At 36.4% G+C, this 20072-nt stretch overlaps 1 protein-coding gene across 1 annotated transcript in view; it reads right to left on the bottom strand.

Moving 5' to 3' along the window:
* The window catches only part of LOC109090648 (GTPase-activating Rap/Ran-GAP domain-like protein 3), a 62155-nt gene that overhangs the window by 9281 nt on the left and 32802 nt on the right, over window positions 1-20072 (bottom strand). Inside the window, exons 3-21 of the mRNA XM_042756327.1 lie at window positions 13861-13935; window positions 11993-12092; window positions 9488-9606; window positions 9107-9171; window positions 8953-9016; window positions 8563-8589; window positions 8367-8442; window positions 8005-8103; window positions 7820-7923; window positions 5096-5204; window positions 4857-4902; window positions 4250-4356; window positions 3756-3871; window positions 2684-2806; window positions 2463-2537; window positions 2283-2376; window positions 1107-1154; window positions 825-929; window positions 31-147 (exon numbers count right to left, since the gene is read on the bottom strand). Of these exons, the coding sequence (XP_042612261.1) occupies window positions 31-147; window positions 825-929; window positions 1107-1154; window positions 2283-2376; window positions 2463-2537; window positions 2684-2806; window positions 3756-3871; window positions 4250-4356; window positions 4857-4902; window positions 5096-5204; window positions 7820-7923; window positions 8005-8103; window positions 8367-8442; window positions 8563-8589; window positions 8953-9016; window positions 9107-9171; window positions 9488-9606; window positions 11993-12092; window positions 13861-13935 (1669 nt within the window). The remainder of the gene's footprint in view (window positions 1-30; window positions 148-824; window positions 930-1106; window positions 1155-2282; window positions 2377-2462; window positions 2538-2683; window positions 2807-3755; window positions 3872-4249; window positions 4357-4856; window positions 4903-5095; window positions 5205-7819; window positions 7924-8004; window positions 8104-8366; window positions 8443-8562; window positions 8590-8952; window positions 9017-9106; window positions 9172-9487; window positions 9607-11992; window positions 12093-13860; window positions 13936-20072) is intronic.

Raw genomic sequence — 20072 nt, forward strand, 5'->3', positions numbered from 1 at the left:
GTGGGTGATGACTGAATCTTTCTTTCGTACCTTTGGTTTTCTCCAGCTTGTTCTCTCGACTGTCACACTTGGTGCGGACAAGCTGCCGCTCTTCGATCCCTCGTTTGAGCGTGCTCAGTCGGTAAACATACAGTCGAGCGTCTTTCCCTGCAACAAAGTGGAAATTGGATATTAAGCAATAGAACTTAAAGCTTAATTTGATGTAAAAACACTCTGGTTAAGTTTAAATATTCAAATGAGTGTGATTAATTCTTACTGTTCAGTAAATTCTACAAACAACAGTTTTCAGTAATGTTACTATATGGCAAAAGGCTAGCAACAAATGAGAGACCCATCTCATCAAACTGAATAACATCTCAGCTTATGCAACATGTTTGGTTTTCAAATGCATAGTGAATGAAAGTTGCTTGGTGACCGAGGTGATAATGGATTCATTATTTTCCCTCCGCACAAGCTGAGCTTTCCAATAACAGTGAGAGTTTGCTGTACACTGTCTTGAACTAATGATCAGAATAGAAGATGGCGGCAGACTCTAAATTACATGGATCTCTACACTGGGCTTCTCTTTATAATGAGCTAGACAATGCAAACCAGAGATAGTGCCTGTGTGTGTGTTGGAGATACCATTTTGTGCTAGTCCCTGTTGGCTGAAGATGCTCATTAGAGCGAATACCAAGAGTTTCATTTGCCGCTTTGCTTTGGCCTCTTTCTTTCTCACGCTCTCTCTCTTTTGGCAGATCATTTTACACCCTTTCTTCAACCCACATAAGAACAGTGCCATAATCATATGTTCATATAAATATAAAAACAAACACATATCTTACCCTTATCTGCTCTTGCAATGAGGAGGTCCTGAGGTTCAAGCACGTGCATTTGTTTTACAGTCAAGGTTTTGTCAAATACCTGCACCGGAGGCAGGGTTGGTGAATCTAGACCAGCATGCAAAGCAAGAATAGTTTGTGGTTTGCATGGTATCTCAATCCTCCACTGAGATACACTTGCTTTGATTAACAGACACATTTGATAACTATCATTACTGGGCTTTTTTGTAATATTATTTATAAGCATTTATTTCTACTGTAGTGTTGTGGTTTTGCATTACATACCTGCACTGGAGAAGAGTGGATCTGAGGCTAAAAGGAAAGACAGAGGTGATCAGATTTCATTTTTTTAGTTTCAAAAAAGTGCGATGTACACTACCGTTCAAGGGTCTGGGGTCAGTAAGTTTGTTTGTTTTTTAAAGAATTTAATACTTTTATCTAGGAAGGACATATTAAATTGATCAAGAGTGCAATTAAAGTGATCTATAATGTTACAGAATGTTTCTATTATAAATTCTATTATAAATGTTCTTTTGAAGAATCCTGAAAAAAAAAGGATTGTTCATCGAATGCTATTCATGAAAAAAATCCTGAAAAAGCAGCACAAGTGTTTTGTTTCTTTCCTTTTAATTTTATTTTCTGCCTTTTAGCCTTTATTTTTGATAGGACAGTAAGTATTGAGAGGAAGCAAAGTGGGAGAGAGAGAAGGGGACGGGATCGGGATCGGGAAAGGTCCACGGTCAGGGATTCAAACTAGAAACGCCCGTAGCACAATGGTGCTATATATTGGCATGCTGCCATGAGGCTATCAGTACTGACACACAACAGATTTCAACGCGGATAATTTAATGAAATATTTATTGAGCAACAAAACAGCATATTATAAAGATTTCTGAAGGATTGTCACAATGAAGACTGTTCAGCTTTCCCATCACAGGAATAAATTACATTTTAAAACATTAAAATAGAAAACTGTTTTAAATTGTAAAAATATTATATAATATTCCTGTTTTTACTGTATTTTTGATTAAATAAATGCAGCCTGAGTGAGCGTAAGAGACTTCTGTCAAAAACATTAAAAAATCTTACCGACCCCCTTTTGAATGGTAGTGTATATTTCATTTTTTCATGCTCACGTTCCAACCCTGTTTGATTTTCTTTCTTCCATAGACCACAAAAAAATGTTAAGCAGGATGTTCACGTTGAAACCTGGTGCACAAATTGCTGGCACTAGTATTTTTGTGCTTTTTTCATTTATAAGTTTGACAGCCCCTGCTTGGAAAAAAAGCAGCGTCACAGTTTCTTTTTGTGTTTCACATTTTTCCATACATTTCAAAAAGAAATAATCAATAATAATCAATTAATAATTAATTAATAATAAAAAAAAATAAAAATAAAAATCAGGTGATAGTTACATTCAGTCTGTTTACATGTCATTTTTAAGAAAACTGCTACACTGACCAATTTCTGTGGCGACCAGTAATGACTGTCCCCATGAATCTCCACAGACTATATCATACGGGAAGCTACTGCAGAACGACTGTGACTCCCATGGCTGCAGAGAACATAGCAACAAACAGTTAGAGATGAACCATAAGCAAAATAACAGCATCCATCTCACTTTCCTCTTGCCCTCTTCACCTCTTTCCTGCAAAGGCCAGTGGTGACTAGACTGGTGGGTGCATCCCCTCGAACTATAGTTTTCAGCTTCAAGGCCTGGACACAATATTATAGTTATAAATAACATTACTCATATTGTGACATTAACTTTCATTCATACATTCATAAATATATATATATATATATATATATATATATATATATATATATATATATATATAATTCTTAGTTATAGATCCTACCTGTCCCACTCGAACAAACTCAGCCTGACGTGCCTCCTCTTTTTTACGGGCGGATTTGGGAGACTCTGGCAGTACATCGCTGAACGAGCGTCGGTTCAGCATGTTCTGCGGAGAGAAGGGAACCTACAGGAGCGGTACAGATAAAGATGGGTCTGAGAGACTGACCCAGAAATAGCCAGAAAGACAGAGCAAAGCAGAAACTAACAAGTTCTTACACCACTATACATTACCAGCCATCGCAGATAGAGATAGGAATGAAATAATGTTCAAATTCTGATTCTACTTCACAATACTTGTTCCGTGAGTTCTGTTAATAACTCTTTCAACAGATCCTTTCCCCTTTTTAAAAAGATGTATACTATACAATACTCATTTGTGATTCTTTTTGATAAAGACCTGACTTGAGTTGTTTTATTAATTTGTTAAAAAAATAACATTAAAATAAATGGGACCTGTTCTTGATTCTCAACGATGTATACTATACAATACTCATTTGTGATTCTTTTTGATAAAGACCTGACTAATCTAAGATGTCCATCTCTTGTTCCAGCTAACAGGGGACTGCAACAGAATTAAAGGGCATTTAAAAGCTCAGTGCTTTGGAAGAGTGGTATACTAGTGGGTATAGACTAAAAGATAAATGTGTGAAGAAACTGAAAATATATGGCAGAAAAATTAATTGAGGTAAAAGTTTGAGGATATACGTAGTGAAATACAGAAAAGTATTGTGCTAAACCAGTGCTTCTCAACCTTTTTGACTCCAAGGCCCCTCATTGTCCACAATAATATTTAAAGGCCCCATGGCTCTTCTTTGTAACTTAGTGGATAGGATTTTTTTTTTTTATATTTTGTTTACAATTTCTAACCAAAAAAATATTTTAGAGCTTGGCATAACTAGTTAAATGTGCATTCATTTTGAAAAAAAAAAAAAGTTAATGGAATTAAAAGGTTGTATTTTCAGGTCTAGGAATCACACTTTCAAAATTTGGCTTCCTCATAATATATATATATATCTTGAGGTCCCCTTGGAAGTTTGCTGAGGCCGCCTGATTGAGAAACACTGTGTCCATACCTTGGGCATGTCAGGCATGAGATCCTGGTACAGGGATCTAATCAGCATGTCCAGCGTACGCTGACGTTTCTGAGCAAAAGTGGGGGTCTCAAGAGTGGCTTTTTCTCCATTTATTACTATAGGAGACAGAGGGATAAAGGTAGCAGTTTTATGTAACAGAATTACCCTTAGGAAACAGCATGACACATTTTACAAGGTCTGTTTAATGAAAGCATCTGCTTTTGGAGTTCATGAGCCAAAACAAATCATTAAAGCTGGCAAGAGAAAAGCACAGGTGTACATTCTAACAGGAGATCTGTGTGCTGCAGACAACATGAATGCATCTAATCTAATCTATTTTTGACTGCGAAAAAAAATTCACTGTGACATGAAACATAGTCTGTGATATGGCTTGGATACATCAGCAGAAAAATGTTGTTACATTTTGGTTAAAGATTATGAAAACAACTGATTTCATACTGTCTACAGCTCTATGTACTGGTGAATTTACTAACATTTAACTAGTAAAAAGTCCCTGAACTCCTGGTGGTCTGTGAACACTGGTGGGGTAGGGAGGGGAGGGCCAAACAGTGGCACACTCTCCTCTGAGAAAATCTTCAACCTGCAACATAACAAAATGATTAAGATACAAATAATATACACTACCATTCAAGTAGTTTTTTTTTAGGGTTAGGGTTAGGGTTAGGGTAAGTCTAAAATAGTATTATAATGTAAAATAACTTTTCTGTTTGAATATATTTTAAAATATGATTTATTCCTGTGAAGACAAAGCCGCTACTTCTTCCGTGTCACATGATCCTTCAGAAAACATTGTAATATGCTGACTTTGAAAACAGTTGTGCTGCTTAATAGTAGAGCTCATCATACTTTTTAAAGGATACTTTGATGAATAGAAAGGTCAAAAGAACAAGAATCATTTGAAATGGGAAATCTTTTGTTTTACTTTTATTTTTGATCAATTCAATGCATCCCTGTTGAATAAAAGTATTCATTTACTTAACCCACACTTTTGACCAGTAGTGTATATACAATATAATAATATTTAATATATTATTGAAACAACATTTAACACACTTTTAATATACAAATAAACGTATTTACCTGTAACTATCATTCTGGCTATTATATCGAACTAAGGCAAAAATATCTGTAAGGTACGTAAAGGAAATCACAGAATTGCTTGATGTGCAAAACTAATTTACACAAAAATCTAAATTAATTTATATGTATTTTTGAACTTTTGTCTTGTAAAGAAAAAAAACATCACCAATAAATAGCCTAATCACTGTCATTGAGTGACTCATTGTATCATTTCCACTCAGCTTGAGGATGAAGGATACGTGTGAAATGGGAGCGAATCATAGAGGGTTTGAAGGACGGAGAGGTGTCATCTCCCTCCTGAAACACAATGGTCACAATGTCGTTCCCAATGTGTCTCTTCCTCTCTACCTGTACAGAGTACAATAATGAAAGCTATAATCATGCATTCATGAAGCACATTTCAAAAGGCTTTTTTTGTTTCCTGAAAGTATTAAACCCTTTTATTTCTCTCCAGTATGAACAAATGAAGGATATAAGTTTCATTTTGAAAAGGGCACATGCCTATGTGTGTGGGTTTGTTGGTGTGTTTGGCCTGTGCGCATGTGTGGACATTCAAAAGCTACTATATGACCTCTGACACCTCGAGCCTGTTAGCTAGAAAGCATAATTGAGCTTGTTAATGAGTCTGGACCATTATGGTTGGAAAGGAGCATTTATCTTTTATCTCAAGAGCACACACACACACATAAAACATCCCCTTAAAGCTCAATTACTACATGGCTGCTTTTCACCTGCCCCTCTCCACCAGTATCTCTCTCATTCTTTCTCTCCCTCTCTCTCTCACACACACACACACACATCCAGACACAAATACATGGGTGTGACCGTGAGCTGTGACAGGAATGAATATTTACTTATTGCAGTGACAGCTTCATTTCTACTGAGAGCTCAATTATGATTCTCCGCCACTTCCCCTCTATTCCTTACACAAGAGCATCCTTCCAATGACATACTGTGTAACACTTGAACAATACCAACAGGCTTTCATGACTGACTCCCACATGTTTCTAGCATCTGACAAGCAGGGTTGAGCCTTCTAAGATCAGTCAGTTAACCCCAAAAAATTGCTCACCCTCAAGTTCTTCCAAACTCGTATGGTGTTCATGCCACAGTAGAATTTTTGTGAATAACATGTATAAAATTTCCAAAATTGTAAATAAAATGTCCTAAAAACAATTATTTGGCTTTGCCTCAAGAAAAGTCATTTTACTGCAGAGAAGAAGAAAATATCATCAGACCAATATAATTGCATAGCACCTTTCACTTTTATGGTGCTTGTATGATATGTTTTTTTTTTGTTTGGAGCTATGAATTCACTATGAACTGTCCTTGATGGAAAATAGCTGTAAAGGTTCTTAAATACTTCTTTTGTGTTCCACAGAAGAAAGAAACTCATTCGGGTTTGGAACGACGTGAGGGTGAGAAAATGATGACTGAATTTTCATTCTTATTACTTTTTTTTTTTTTTTTTTGGTCAACTCTCCCTTTAAGATTTTTTTTTTTTTGCTCACTCTTCCATGTGAACTCTACTTGATTTCTGAGTCTTCTGACTGTTTGGTTTGTCTGCATGCTTTTATGGCTCAGCAAGAGACTTTTAGAGCGCATCAGCTTTCCTGCTCATTTCATGAGCGGTTCAGCAATGGTAAAGGTAGTTATTGACATGAAGGGCTGAAGAGGCTCTCGGCTGTAGAATGCCGAGACCTTGAACCGACAGAAATACTTTGAAAATCCTGCTATCGTGAATGCTTCCACAAGCACTCCACTGCACAAGAGCACTACTTGTACTCAATCAGACATATGATCTGATAGAAAAAGTGAGAAACAGAAGGAGAGAAAGAGAAAGAAGGATTACTGTGTGATATGATCAAGAGAAGAGAGGGATATGAAGTGAGAGAGAGTAAAGTGATTGACGTTTGATGTAATCAGGATAAGGAGCTGAGGGGGGAAGGGGGATGGAGAAAAGCAATGGAGAAAAGAGGGGAAGAGACCGACCGCTGTGATGTCCAGTGCTTTTGGATGTTAAATATAGCCTGTTTTCCCCTCACCACCTACTGAGCTACAGACTGCCTCCTTTGTGCCTCAACAAACACATGCAGCTCCCTTCTCTCGATCTCACTATCATTCAGATTTCTCTTTGATTCCTCCTCCTCTCTGTCTGTGTCCTCTGCCCTCTATTTGTCTTTCTCTCATTCTATTTGTAGATTTACATAGATGTGTTGTTTTTGTTTGGTTACTGGAACCAGAATGCGTCTTTAGTCGTGTCTATTTGGACATGACTGGTTTTAGAAAATCCCATTTGGATAGTGATCATATCAGAAATGGGCTGATAATGATACTGACGATATGAAAATCTGGTAAATATTGTCATGCTATGGTTGATAACTGATGTATGACAGATATTAAAATTCTATACCATTTCGTCTATTGAATTTGGGCAGCACAAAATTATAATGTACAGTGTTAAAATCACATTTAACAGTGTAATTAAATTATTGGTGTGTTCGAAGGTTAACTCTAAGAGAGCTTTAAATGATGACAAAGGTAATCTAAATGTAAAAATAATAAGAAAGGTAATAAGCATTTAAAATTAAATATTCATTATTGTCTGATATATATTCAGGACTGACTGATGTATAAAACCGCTGGATTGCTCAAAAGTTTGGGGTTAGTAAGATTTTTATTTATTTATTTAATGAAATTAATGCTTTTATTCAGTAAGGACACATAAAATTAAAAAAACTTTTAAAAAGTTACAAACCGTGCAAATATTTCACAATATTAATATTTTACTGTATTCATGATCAAATAAATGCAGCCTTGGTGACTTCTTTCAGAAACATTTAAAATCTTACATACCCCAAACTTTTGAATGGTAGTGTAAAAAAATAAATAAATAAAATCGGTCGAAAAACATTATGGTACCCAGCTGTGTGTTATGTAGCTTATGTTAAGCCACAACTTACCTGTTGCTTGTTCTCTTTAGAATAAGGTAACATGGTGGAAACATGGAACATGAGCTCATGACCCTGATAGACTGTGTAGATGGAATTTATTCCTGTAGTGTCATCTAAACAGAGAGGGAGATAGAAAAAAAACATGAATGTGCAAAATTCACTTTAAAAATTTTTTAAATGTGTATTTGTCCTACTCTTAGTATCCAGTCCTCCGCGATACCCTGCCCAGCCCTGCAGACAGATCGAGTCGCCAAGGAGATTCAGAAATCTGTCGAAAGTCTCACTTCCTGATTCTGAAAAAAAAAAAAAAAAAAACACAGAGCATTAATAAATTTAAATGACATCAAGGGAGTTACCTTGTGCTGGTCACATTCTTAAATTAATTTGAATTATAATGAATTGCATTGTGCTAATTAAAACAATGTTCTAGAAAAATCAATGTCTATTTGGCGGTTGCTAATTATAATTCAATAGTGTGTGTAGCACAAATGTCTTCAGCAGAAAGGGAAAGAAATGTTTAGTATTATGAGCATGTTATGAGATGTTCTGTGCTCACCATTGCTGAACATTTCATCATCTGTCAGCTGTCCATCTTTGGCATAAAGAACACCAAATTTAAAATTTACACTTCCCTGTAACAATATACAAACACATGTGATGAGCATTCAGGGGGAATTCATACAAAAATGTATAAAGAAATCATTCAGAAGGTCATTTGTTTTTATTTCATACACAAATCTGACAGTACACACCTCTTGCTCCTCCAGCACCAGTAATTCCTGCCAACAATTAAAAAAAGAAAACAGTTCAAAACATCAACTGTATCTCTGTACAATAAAACATTCAGTTTCCATCGAGGTTAAATTTCTAAACACCAGTTAGGAGCACTAATAGTGTGGGTTACACAAACATTACAGAGAGCGGATTCATGCATTCAAATATCTGAATGCCACTGACAATCGCCTTTGATTAGCGACACACATTTCCATAAAAGCAAAGCTCTCTGGAGCAACAGCAGCTCAGATTGTGCCTGCGTTTGAATCCTAACGTGATTATGAAGCAGAACAAAGAACCAGAGCAGAAATAGACAGTAATTAACAGAGCAGATGACGGGATGTTGATTGACAGGTGTGGGTGGGCACCTTCTGAATCTCTGGGTTAAGGATCTCCCTCGGGCCCTTTTCAAAACGATCCACATTCATGGCACTGGAAGGTGAAAGGGTCAAATGAATGCATTTGAATCTATTTCACTCAAATTAAATACAGGCAAGAAGGATGTATTACAAACAGACTTACCTTAATATAGATTTGACTGATAGTGTTTTTGTTGGACTGTATGGAAGGCTGATTTTTAGAGTACCCTGAAGGAGAAGGCCACATTTCACAAATTAATATGAACATGAAGCGAAATATGACACGGCATAACAAGCCAGTATTGCTGGAGGCTACGAAACGGGGTTTTATAACCGAGACCTTGTTGCTCATTGGAAAGTGACATTTAATACCGTGTGCTATTCATGTTTTTTTTAGGCATTTGGTCTTCACATACTGGCCTTTGAGACAACAGAGCCAAACAATGTAGAGTCACTTCATGAAGAGGTCAATCTGTTATGTGAGTCACTGCACAGAGCACAAGTGACGCACACACATGCTGTTACCTGTCAGTGGCTGACTCACCGTCCTGCGCCAGAGGATGGCTCGATACTGTGGGACCCTCTGGTTGTTCTGGTCTGACAGAACCACAGACAGGAAGAAGGGGTTCTTCTCAGCATCTGTCCCCACATAGTTTTGATGAACTACAGAATAAAGGGAAAGTCACTGCAAATCCCTGCAATGCCTCTGCATTTTTTATTTAAATTAGCTATGCAATGCACATTGCTATTTGGTTGATGTATTTAATGTCTCAATCTTAAATTACTTTCACAGATCTTTGTTGGATCACAAATACAGTCAAATTTTAAAAGAAATGTCTTCTATTTAAATATATTATATAATGTCATTTATTCATGTGATGGCAAAGCTGAATTTTCAGCAGTCACATATTATATAATGTCATTTATTCATTGCTGATTTGAGGCTCAAGGAACCTTCATTATTATTGTCAATTTTGAAAACAGTTGTCCTGCTAAATATTTTTGTGAAAACTGTTTTAAAGGTTTCTTTTGGAGCTTTTCCACTGCATGGTATGGCACGGTACGGTTCACTTTTAGGGGGTTTTCCATTAGGTACAGTACCTGGTACCTGATACATTTTTAGTACCATCTCGGCTGAGGTTCCAAGTGAACCGTACCATTACCAAAACGTGACGTGTAAGCTCTGCTGATCACGGATTGGCTGGAGAGAATTGTAACTACTTGCATCACTGAACTTGCAACACAAACACAAAAGAACTGCTAGATTTAAATCAGCACAGCCAGCCAACGATCGAACGCAACTGTTTTGAACGAGCGCACCTTTTTTAAAAAGCCAAAAAGTTTCGTTGTCTGTTGCAGAAGTACAGACGTTCCTCTCATTGATAGTGGAGGAGCGGATCCAGCGAGAGCTTGATGGGGCGACGCGGAATGAAAAAGTTTTTTTAGAAGTAGTGGCAGTAGAGGCGGCGCAACTATAACGACATGTAAATAATCCCGCCCTCTCTAAAGCGATACTAAACTGCAGTGGAAATGCAAACCGTGCCGAGCCGAGCCGTACTGTACTGTACTGAGCCGTGCCGAGTCGTTCCATGCAGTGGAAAAGCGCCAAAATGGAATTTTGGAAACTTCTACAAAACAGCATTTATTTAAAACAGAAATCTTTTGTAACATTATGTCTTTATTGCCACTTTGCATCAATTTGTGTCCTTGCTGAATTCAAGGATTCATTTCTTTAAAAAAAAAAAAAACTTAATGACCCCAAACTTTTGAATGGTAGTGTTCTCTCTCTCACACACACACACACACACACACACACACACACACACACACACACACACACACACACACACACACACACACACACACACACACACACACAAAATTGCTATGAAGCTTTCCTCATTGAGCAATAGCTGTGTTATTGACAGTACAATTAAATATCAGTTCTTAATTGCTCATCTTATTCATAGTAAAAAAAGTTTTAGTATTTGCAGATGGAACAGAAAGTGTCTATGATCTTCCCAGTGGACTGTGTATGTGAAGGGACGCACCCTAAGATGTTGCTATTAATTCACATGTAATGATTTATTCATGTTTTTTATGTTTTACAAAAGATTTGTAGTAATTAAATAGATTACTGACCAACAAAAATGTTTAACGATTAACATATTTCATGACTGATGCATATGAATCAGATAGAATTTAATCAGTGTGTCAAGAAAATGAGTGAATCGATTTTTTTTTTCTTTTGGGATATTTTCTTTTCTATATATTGTAACTTGTGCCTTCTTGATGTGCTGCTTGCACAATGATGCTGATAGATGCCACACCAAAGCGCTGTGACCATGTGAACTGTCCTCAGAGTCGTGACTATGAAGATGCCTCTTTATTTAGATCTATTCCTGGCCTATCAGAATAAAGAGGGAAAAGAGGAAGGCAGAGATGGAAGCCTGCTGTTTGAGGAGAATATTTTGGACTGAGACAGACCTGCTTAACACACAGATGACAAATGAAAAGAGGCTGAAATCCAATTAGAAGACAAGATCTGGACTGTCTCTGCATCTCCGCCCTTCCTCTATAGTGTATTCGGTCTCTCTCCCTCTCTCTCATTCAATCTCTCTCTCATTGAATAAAAGATATTTGCAGTGATTTAAATCAATTAAAGAGACATAATGCAGCATCTGCCCGAGAATGTGTGCGGGGACAACAGTATTTGTTTTTTTGTGTGAGGAAGGGAGAGAAAGAAAGAAAGAAAGTGATGAAGCATATAGCAGAATGTTAAGCAGTTTTAAAGCATTTTATACACTTTTTATACTAAAACATTAGTATTTGGTGCTTAATTCTCCTCAGAATAAGAATGCAAACACTGGAAAATTGTTCAAATTCAAATAATTTTTAAGTAGATATTTTTAAATGGAACTGGTCAAATCCCAACATGGATATGTGTGCATGTACAGTATGCGTATACAAAATAATTTGCAAATCTGTGTGTGTGTGTGTGTGTGTCTTTGTATGTGTGCATACTCTGTACTTGGCAGTGGAATCCCACCTTTTCCCAGGAAGTACTTGAAGTACCATCTGGTGTGATACTCCGGGTTCTCCAGATGGACATCAGTTCTCCTCCATGTTCCAGGCGTATAGTCAGAGGTCTACAGAAAAGTTTAACCAATCAGAATTATACATTTTTTTCCTCGCCCTGCAACATTTACATTAGCCCCAACAAAAATGATTGATCAATATTTATTTTTAGCTGTGTATTTTTGCTAGAAATATTTATATTTAATATAAATATAAATATATATTTATTTACTATATAAAATGTTTTTTGTTTTTTTTACAATGTCTGTTTATTCACAAATTTTTTTTTCTTTACAAAAAGACAGTTTGCACGAAGCTGTAAATGATGCAGCTGTAATGTGACTTTACAATCACATTTTGACATATGGCGTATGATGTAAAACATTACTGATTAATTTTTTTAAACAGTTTTTTGCTTGCATGCTCAAGACTATCACAAATCATTCTTGTAAATTCAAGAAAACCTCTATGTTAGCCAGCCAAATAATATTTTCTTCAAGACAAGTCAACAGTATTTGCAACAACAATAGGGTGACCATGCATCCTCTTTTTCCTGGACATGTTCTAGCCATGATTTCTAAGTTGCCTAAAATGTCTGGGTTTTGGCTTTTTTTTTTTCTATTAACATGCTCTCTATAGAGTCCTCATACATTTTATGTATGCACATTCACAATGTTTGACTGTTCTCTGTAGATCTTGCACACCATGATTGGTCAATTATGTACAATGTCTGCAAGCTATTGGTCAAACTACTTTTCAGTCATTACCTTTAGCAACTATAAAAACGATAGGAAAACAAAGACAAAACACAGATAATTAGGCAATTTAGAAATCATGGCCAGAACATGTCCGGGAAAAAGATGAGGTATAGTCACCCTAAACAACAATGTAGAAAAGGTCATAAAAACATTCTTTTATGTCCCATATACACAAAAATAGATGAAATGTAAGATTTCAGCTGCAAAGCAACACTGGCTCGAAAGGGCAAGTGTCTGTTTTGTCAGCTAGCCTGAAACTCTCACTTTTTTATTGCTTTGTTGTAGGGTGCACACATACATGCAAACACAAACATGTCTGGTACACCTCTGCTCACCTAATAATCATGTTCCAGCACAAATTCCAATCGATATTTTCACACTGACAAATTGTAAATAACTCGACGTAAACAACAGCCTCCCTATATACTCAGAGGAACCCTAGGAACCCTAAACACTATGGTGACAGTCCACCCTAAATCATTAACAACCAATCAGAGGTCTGTTTAGGTGGGATACAGCATTGGAGGTTGTCATAGCTACAGTCTGGTGCTTGAAATGAAAAGGACAAGTGGATGGAGGGAAAGAGAGAGAGAGGGAAAAAAGAGGGAGAATAGGAGAGCAAGAACATTGGGGACTGATTGAATCACTTGGCTTCGATTGTTGTTTTTGCTGATGTGTGTGTGTTTCATTGAAACACCTACAGACACGCTCACAAAACACAAAAGCTGGCAGTTTTGATTTGTTGCTCACTGCCACATGAATACATCTGTTCTCTTTCTCTTTTCTTCATCCTTCCTCCTACTTCTTTTAATCTGTGCTCCTCTTCCTGTGCACCTTCACATCTTATGCATGTATTTACATACATTGTATCGCCCCCGTGCCTGCAGTGCTGCACTGACTTGAACCCGCAGCCATCAAGCAGATGAGTTCAAACCCTTGTTGAATCTCTCCATGGTCATGAGAGCTGTTTAACCTCTAGCCTGGCAATTTTCAGAATAGTTTTGTAACACTTTCGGATCTTTTACAATTCATCACATGTGGACACACATTTCACACTGTACAATATTTCATCATATCTTACCTCATCTATTGAACCATTCTCCACTCTGAATCTCCCAGCTCTCTGTATGGCCCCGTCTGCATCACTAGAGATGAGCTGAGAAAGACAAATATGTCATGATCTTAAAACCACCTGCATCATGTGAAAGAGATTATAGAATACAGCTATACAGCAGGGTCCAAAAGTCTAGTAAAATGCATTTCTCTAAATTATTATTGCTAATTATATTATCAGCATAACAATTTGAGTGATAAATTGTGGCATTGTTCTTTTTGTTTCAATGCAGTACATGATTTCTACCATTCATAAGTTTGCGGTCAGCAAGATTTTTTTTTTTATTCAGCAAGGATACATTACGTTGATCAAAAATGACAGTAAAGACCTTTACATCTGTTACATCTACCCTTACAGAATAACCACATGGACTTCACATGTGGAATCACATGTCAAAATCACATATGAAATATGTAAAACACATGTGAAACACATGAAACTTGGTTTTGGAACATTTACAGCCTTGGTGAGACATCTTTAAAAAAAATTAAAAAGCATAGCAACACCAAACCTTTGAACGGTAGTGTATGTAAAATATTTATTGATGTTTAGATATCCTGAAAACTTCCAGATAAACTAAACAGGGCAAATTAATGTGAGAGCACAATTCTTTAAAAACATTTTATGTTTTTAAAGGAAATTATGTGGTTGCTCTACTGACAATGCATGAATTAAAGAATATGGACAGTCAGATCATTTAAGGAAAATTATGTGGTTGCTCTACTGACAATGCATGAATTAAAGAATATGGACAGTCAGATCATTTTCATAATGACCAGATCAATCTACCCAGAGCAGTGCAAATTCATGCAGAGACGATAATCAGGTGTGTGTAATATACTAATAACATGGGCGCAAAATATGTTAATGTGTTAGATACTGTTTTGGGCGTTCTGACTACCGCAAACCTTAGTAATTCACCTTGCTCAATTCATTTACATATTCCCCTCCCATAAATTCTGCATCTGAAAGGGAAACTCCTACAAATGCATATGCAACAAGGTTAGCCGCAAAAATGTGTCCACGCCTTTTCATCACTAATTCACTGTGTGTAAATCATGACAGTAGTTTAATGGCATATGATGTTTTATTTCATCATAAAACAGACATAAAATCCATAAAACACTTCTTCTTGAACCACTGGCTGATGTGTAGTGCTGGAATTGGAACTGATTCCCTTTTCACTTCTATTAAATTAAATTCCTGTCTTCTTTGATTTAATTAGCCATCTAAAACATTTTGACACTGATGATCGCCTCAATTGTGGACAGAGTTACAAAGCTTTTCAGAATCCTAAAATTAAATTAGAATTATTTTTTTTTTTTTTTACTTTTGGCCCTCTCATTCTCATTTTCATCCTCTTAGCTGTTAAATCAGTTTACTGAACTGTCTTCACTGTTTTTCTTTTTTTATAAAACGTTAAGAGGTCTAAGACTGCTGAAGAGATGCTCGTAAAAAGACACGAGAGACAGAGAAAAGGCAGCATATAGCTAATCTGCTGTGACACACTCAACACAGACACACACAGATGACTTTGTTTACATGAAAACCCTTCAATATGAATGCAGAAGCAGCTGCACACACAATCAGAGACTAATTACAGGCAAGTGATCCCTGTGTGTCTGATCTGTGTGTAGCATTGATCATTTCATCTCACTCACACACACACACACACACACACACACACACACACACACACACACACACACACACACACACACACACACACACACACACACACACATCTGTTTTAGCACGTATTTGTAAGAGAAGTAGTCTCATTGAAAGTGTATATCTGCACAGATACTGTGTGTGTGTATGTGGGACAATCACTTGCACCTGACACGATGTAATCTGGTCTTTGCAGTAAAATTGCAGCATCCCCCCAGATGGAACAATGTTGGTTGCTAGGCAACAGAACACAGAACCTCTCCCATTTCCTTTTTCTTCAGTCACCCTGTTTTCCTCCTCACATTCCTCCCACCTTTCTTCTCCACCTGTTGGTCTGCCTCCCTCTCTTTCTTTTCCCTCTTCTCTGTATCTGGCAGACCAAACTGCTATAAACAGACTGCAGCTGCACTGCAGCTAGAGAGAGACTAGCTGTAAGGGTGTGAGATTGACGTTGTATGTATTTGAGTGTGGCAGATGGCCTGCCTTGGCCTCAAAATGCCAAAAGTCCAGGCAGACGATTTTAGATAGACTCTTGCACTCACACTAATCACTTAATAGCACTCATTTGGCATCCTAGTTGAGATAAATCAAGACCAAAATGGAAAAAATAGTTCGTTTATATAAAGTTGTTCTTTATATAAGTGTATCCTATATTAGTGAAGAAAACAAACTATCCACTTCTTCAAATATCTGAACATGATGCTTCTGTTCTTCTGATTAATCATATGTATTAGTATTGGATGGTGGTGTAGGTGTTTGTATTGGGTGGGTATTGTGGTATACATTGACATTTTGTAATTATTAATATATATGTAACACTTTACAGTGTCAATTAATTATTTCAAATATATTTCTTATATTTTTATTTGTATATATTTGTATTAGATTATTTATTATTTATGTCAATAAACATTTTACTTTAATATATTTTATTGACACTATGAAATATATTTGTGACGAGTGGGGCGGTGCCGAGAGCCGTGTGAACGGGTCGAGGCCGGTGAAGTAATTGGAAATGAGCGACACCTGCAACACTCACCGGTCGTGAGTCCCACGGAGGAGCTCCGGAAGGATAAAAAGAGGAGTTACGACAGTGAAAGAGAAGAGAGGACCAGGCCTGGAGTTTATTTTGTGTTTTGGTTCTGTTTGTGCGAGTGGTTTTTATTTTGTGTTTTGGTTGTGTTTGTGTTTTTTTGTTAAAGTTTTATTTAAATGTTCACCAGTTCCCGCCTCCTTCTTCCCGTGACTATGAACGTTTGTTACAATATTATTCAAAACGTATCTGCAATATTTGAGCTCAGTGGAAAATTAAAGCCTGTATTAATTTACATTGAATGTACACTGACTGCAAAACAGCGGTAGGTAAATTTGTAAAAAAGTTTTGTGGATACATTTCTTCATGTCTGAAAACTCTTGAGACAACTTGACATTTGCCCATGACACATACCTATGATACACAACATCCCCTCTAATGGACTTACACACCGCAGGAGCACACAGAGACACAATTACGTGTCTCATGAGATAGTTGTTTTTTTTTTTTTTTTGCCCAGTGACATTTTGTGGTGCTATTAAGGTGTTTTGATAAAAGCCATGAGGTTAATGATAGCAGGATAATAACAGAACAGTCTACCAAACTCAAGCAAAAGTTCAAAACACACACACACACACACACACACAGGTGTTTTGATAAAAGCCATGAGGTTACACACACACACAAATATCAGAGAAGTATGAGAGAGAGAGCAAGAAAGAGAGAGCACAAGAGAATCAATTCTATTGTGACTGGGATGTAACATTGATCTTTTTAGAAGGCTTCTGTATGTGTTCTCATGCCTCACACAATAGAGTGAGAGAGAGAGGCAGAGAGACAGATGAGATGAGGACAGAATATGGAGAGCGGCACAAATGGAGAAAGCAAAGCATTTGAGTCTGAGGGAAAAGCAAAAGAAAACATTTCCATAATCTAAATCAGCCTACACTGTGGAATGAAGCTTCGGGTGAACTGTGAAACACAGAACAGTTTATACAATGAGACCATCAAACAAAGGCAACTGCAATTACCATAAAATTATCACAAGACTTTCATTTTTTAGAAGGGCCAGGAAATTAATCACTGCAAGTTTCGTGCTACTTAAACTTTTTTTTTGCTACTTAAACAATTTAATTCCATACAGATTAAAAGTATAAAGATGAAAAGTATAAACCCCATTTGCACAACCTGACATGCAGCTATGGATAAATGCCAGAGGAGCTGCTTTATGTGCCCTTTTGGTGAGTGGTGGACCTTTATTTTTAAAGTTTATGGGGCACAGGTTGTAGCAGTGACATCAAACAAGCAACTTTTTGTGTGTATTTTTCTGTGTATGTGTGTGTGTGTGTGTTTGTGAGAGATATACAGATGAATGCACATCTCATTCTTATTTATTTCTCTAAAAAACACACTAAAACACACAAAAACAGAATAAAATTAAACGGGTGAAGTAAATTACACATAAATTAACCAATGTACTATGTTTTCGACACGGTTATGTAAATAAGAGCGCATTTGATTCATTTAGAATAAATTTACCTGTTAATGTTTGACACTGTCACCCTAATTGAGTTTGGTCATTTATTTATGATTGAATTATTATATATGTGACCCTGGACCACAAAACTAATAAAAAAAAAATAAGGGAATTTTTTTTTTTTCCGAAATTTAGATTTATACATCAGATGAAAGCTGAATAAATAATCTTTCCATTGATATATGGTTTGTTAGGATAGGACAATATTTGGCTGAGATGCAACTATTTGAAAATCTGGAATCTGAGGGTGCAAAAGAATCCAAATATTGAGAAAATCACCTTTTCATTGTCCAAATGAAGTTCTTAACAATGCATATTACTAATCAAAAATTAAGTCTTAATATATTTACAGAAGGACATTTACAAAATATCTTCATGGAACATGATCTTTACTTAATATCCTAATAATTTTTGGCATAAAAGAAAAATCGACAATTTTGGACCACACAATGTATTTTTGGCTATTGCTACAAATATACCCCAGCGACTTAAGACTGGTTTTGTGGTCCAGGGTCACATATGATATACAGTAAATTATATTGTTGGTAAGTTATTTTTTATTTATTGAAGCTACCTAAAGAGGCACATTTTTTTTCACTGCATTTCTTTTTGTACCTTAGTTGAACTATATCTAATATAATTAGCTTGTAGCTTGACAACACTGTCTGCACAATACATACATATGAACTTGTCCACCAAAGATAAATGAAAATTTTGTAGCAGAATGAGTGGAAAAAAGGAGAGTGGAGGGAGAATGAGAAAGGATGTAACTGGTTTTAGTTTAGTTATATTTAACAAATCAAAGGATTTCCCTCTAACACACACCCACACATACAAATGAATAAATCATACTGACTTGATTTAAATAAGTGTGCTATTCTTTCCCACACAAGGCATTTCTCATGAGTACTACACTCAAAGTCTTTGATAAGTGGTCTGAACTCACAGATAACTTTCAGACAACCCGTAAATAAACATAAATTGTGTCCCATCTTTTGAACAGTCTTGTGAAAGTGACCAACCCACAGCATTGGACACAGTGAGTGTGAGTCATTCTCAATGCTTCATATGAAAGAGCTGCAGGCAACATGCTCTACTGAGCTCAACATGCTAATTTTACACACCGCAGTCACTCCGCAGCCATCCCTCCCTCTGCTCAGCATATGTGTGTGGGGTTTGAAGGCGTTTGGACTTGGTTAGAATCAAATAATTATAATAAGAGCAATACGTCAGAGGCAGAAGATGCATACTGGGATATGTGTATGTGTCATCTTGCAGCATTATTAGAAATTTTAATAAAGCTAGAGGAAGGCCCTCACAACGATATATATTTAATTCTCCAGTCAACTGTGTCATTATGTTGGTATCAGTGTAAGTTCATTCAAACAGTAGCTTCTCAAAATCAGGATTCATTTTCAAGAGCTATTTGTGTTTATAAGAAAGAAAAAGTATCAGAAATCATACTCGGGGCAGATTTAGTGAATTGGGGGACCCAGGCAAATATAGGAATGGGGCCCTATACATTTGCACACATTTACCTAGATCAACCTTGAGGTTCCTTTTTTGTGATGCTTGCTGCTGCACAATGGTGCCACATTGTTGTGTCCAATGTTTCTACATTTTTTATGTACATGTTATAATGGGATTCTTTAATTTACATTTACATTTATTCATTTAGCAGACACTTATTATTTCATGTTGTAGTCCACGAAATAGTAATTAAGTTACCGTTGAGATACAAGTTTTAACAAAAAACTAAATAAATTATAAAATGATAAACCTCACAACTGAACCTTTGAACCCTTTTTTTAAGAAAAGGGATGAATCGGAAGTATTATATCATTTAAAACAGATTTATGTGGGTGAATTTTCGCATTGGTTTGAACAAAAACTGCAGACTGGATTATTGAAAATGCACATTCATTCTCTGCCAGTAGG

This window comes from Cyprinus carpio, chromosome A5 (genome assembly GCF_018340385.1).
Source record: "Cyprinus carpio isolate SPL01 chromosome A5, ASM1834038v1, whole genome shotgun sequence".
In the NCBI taxonomy this organism is placed as follows: Eukaryota; Metazoa; Chordata; class Actinopteri; order Cypriniformes; family Cyprinidae; genus Cyprinus; species Cyprinus carpio.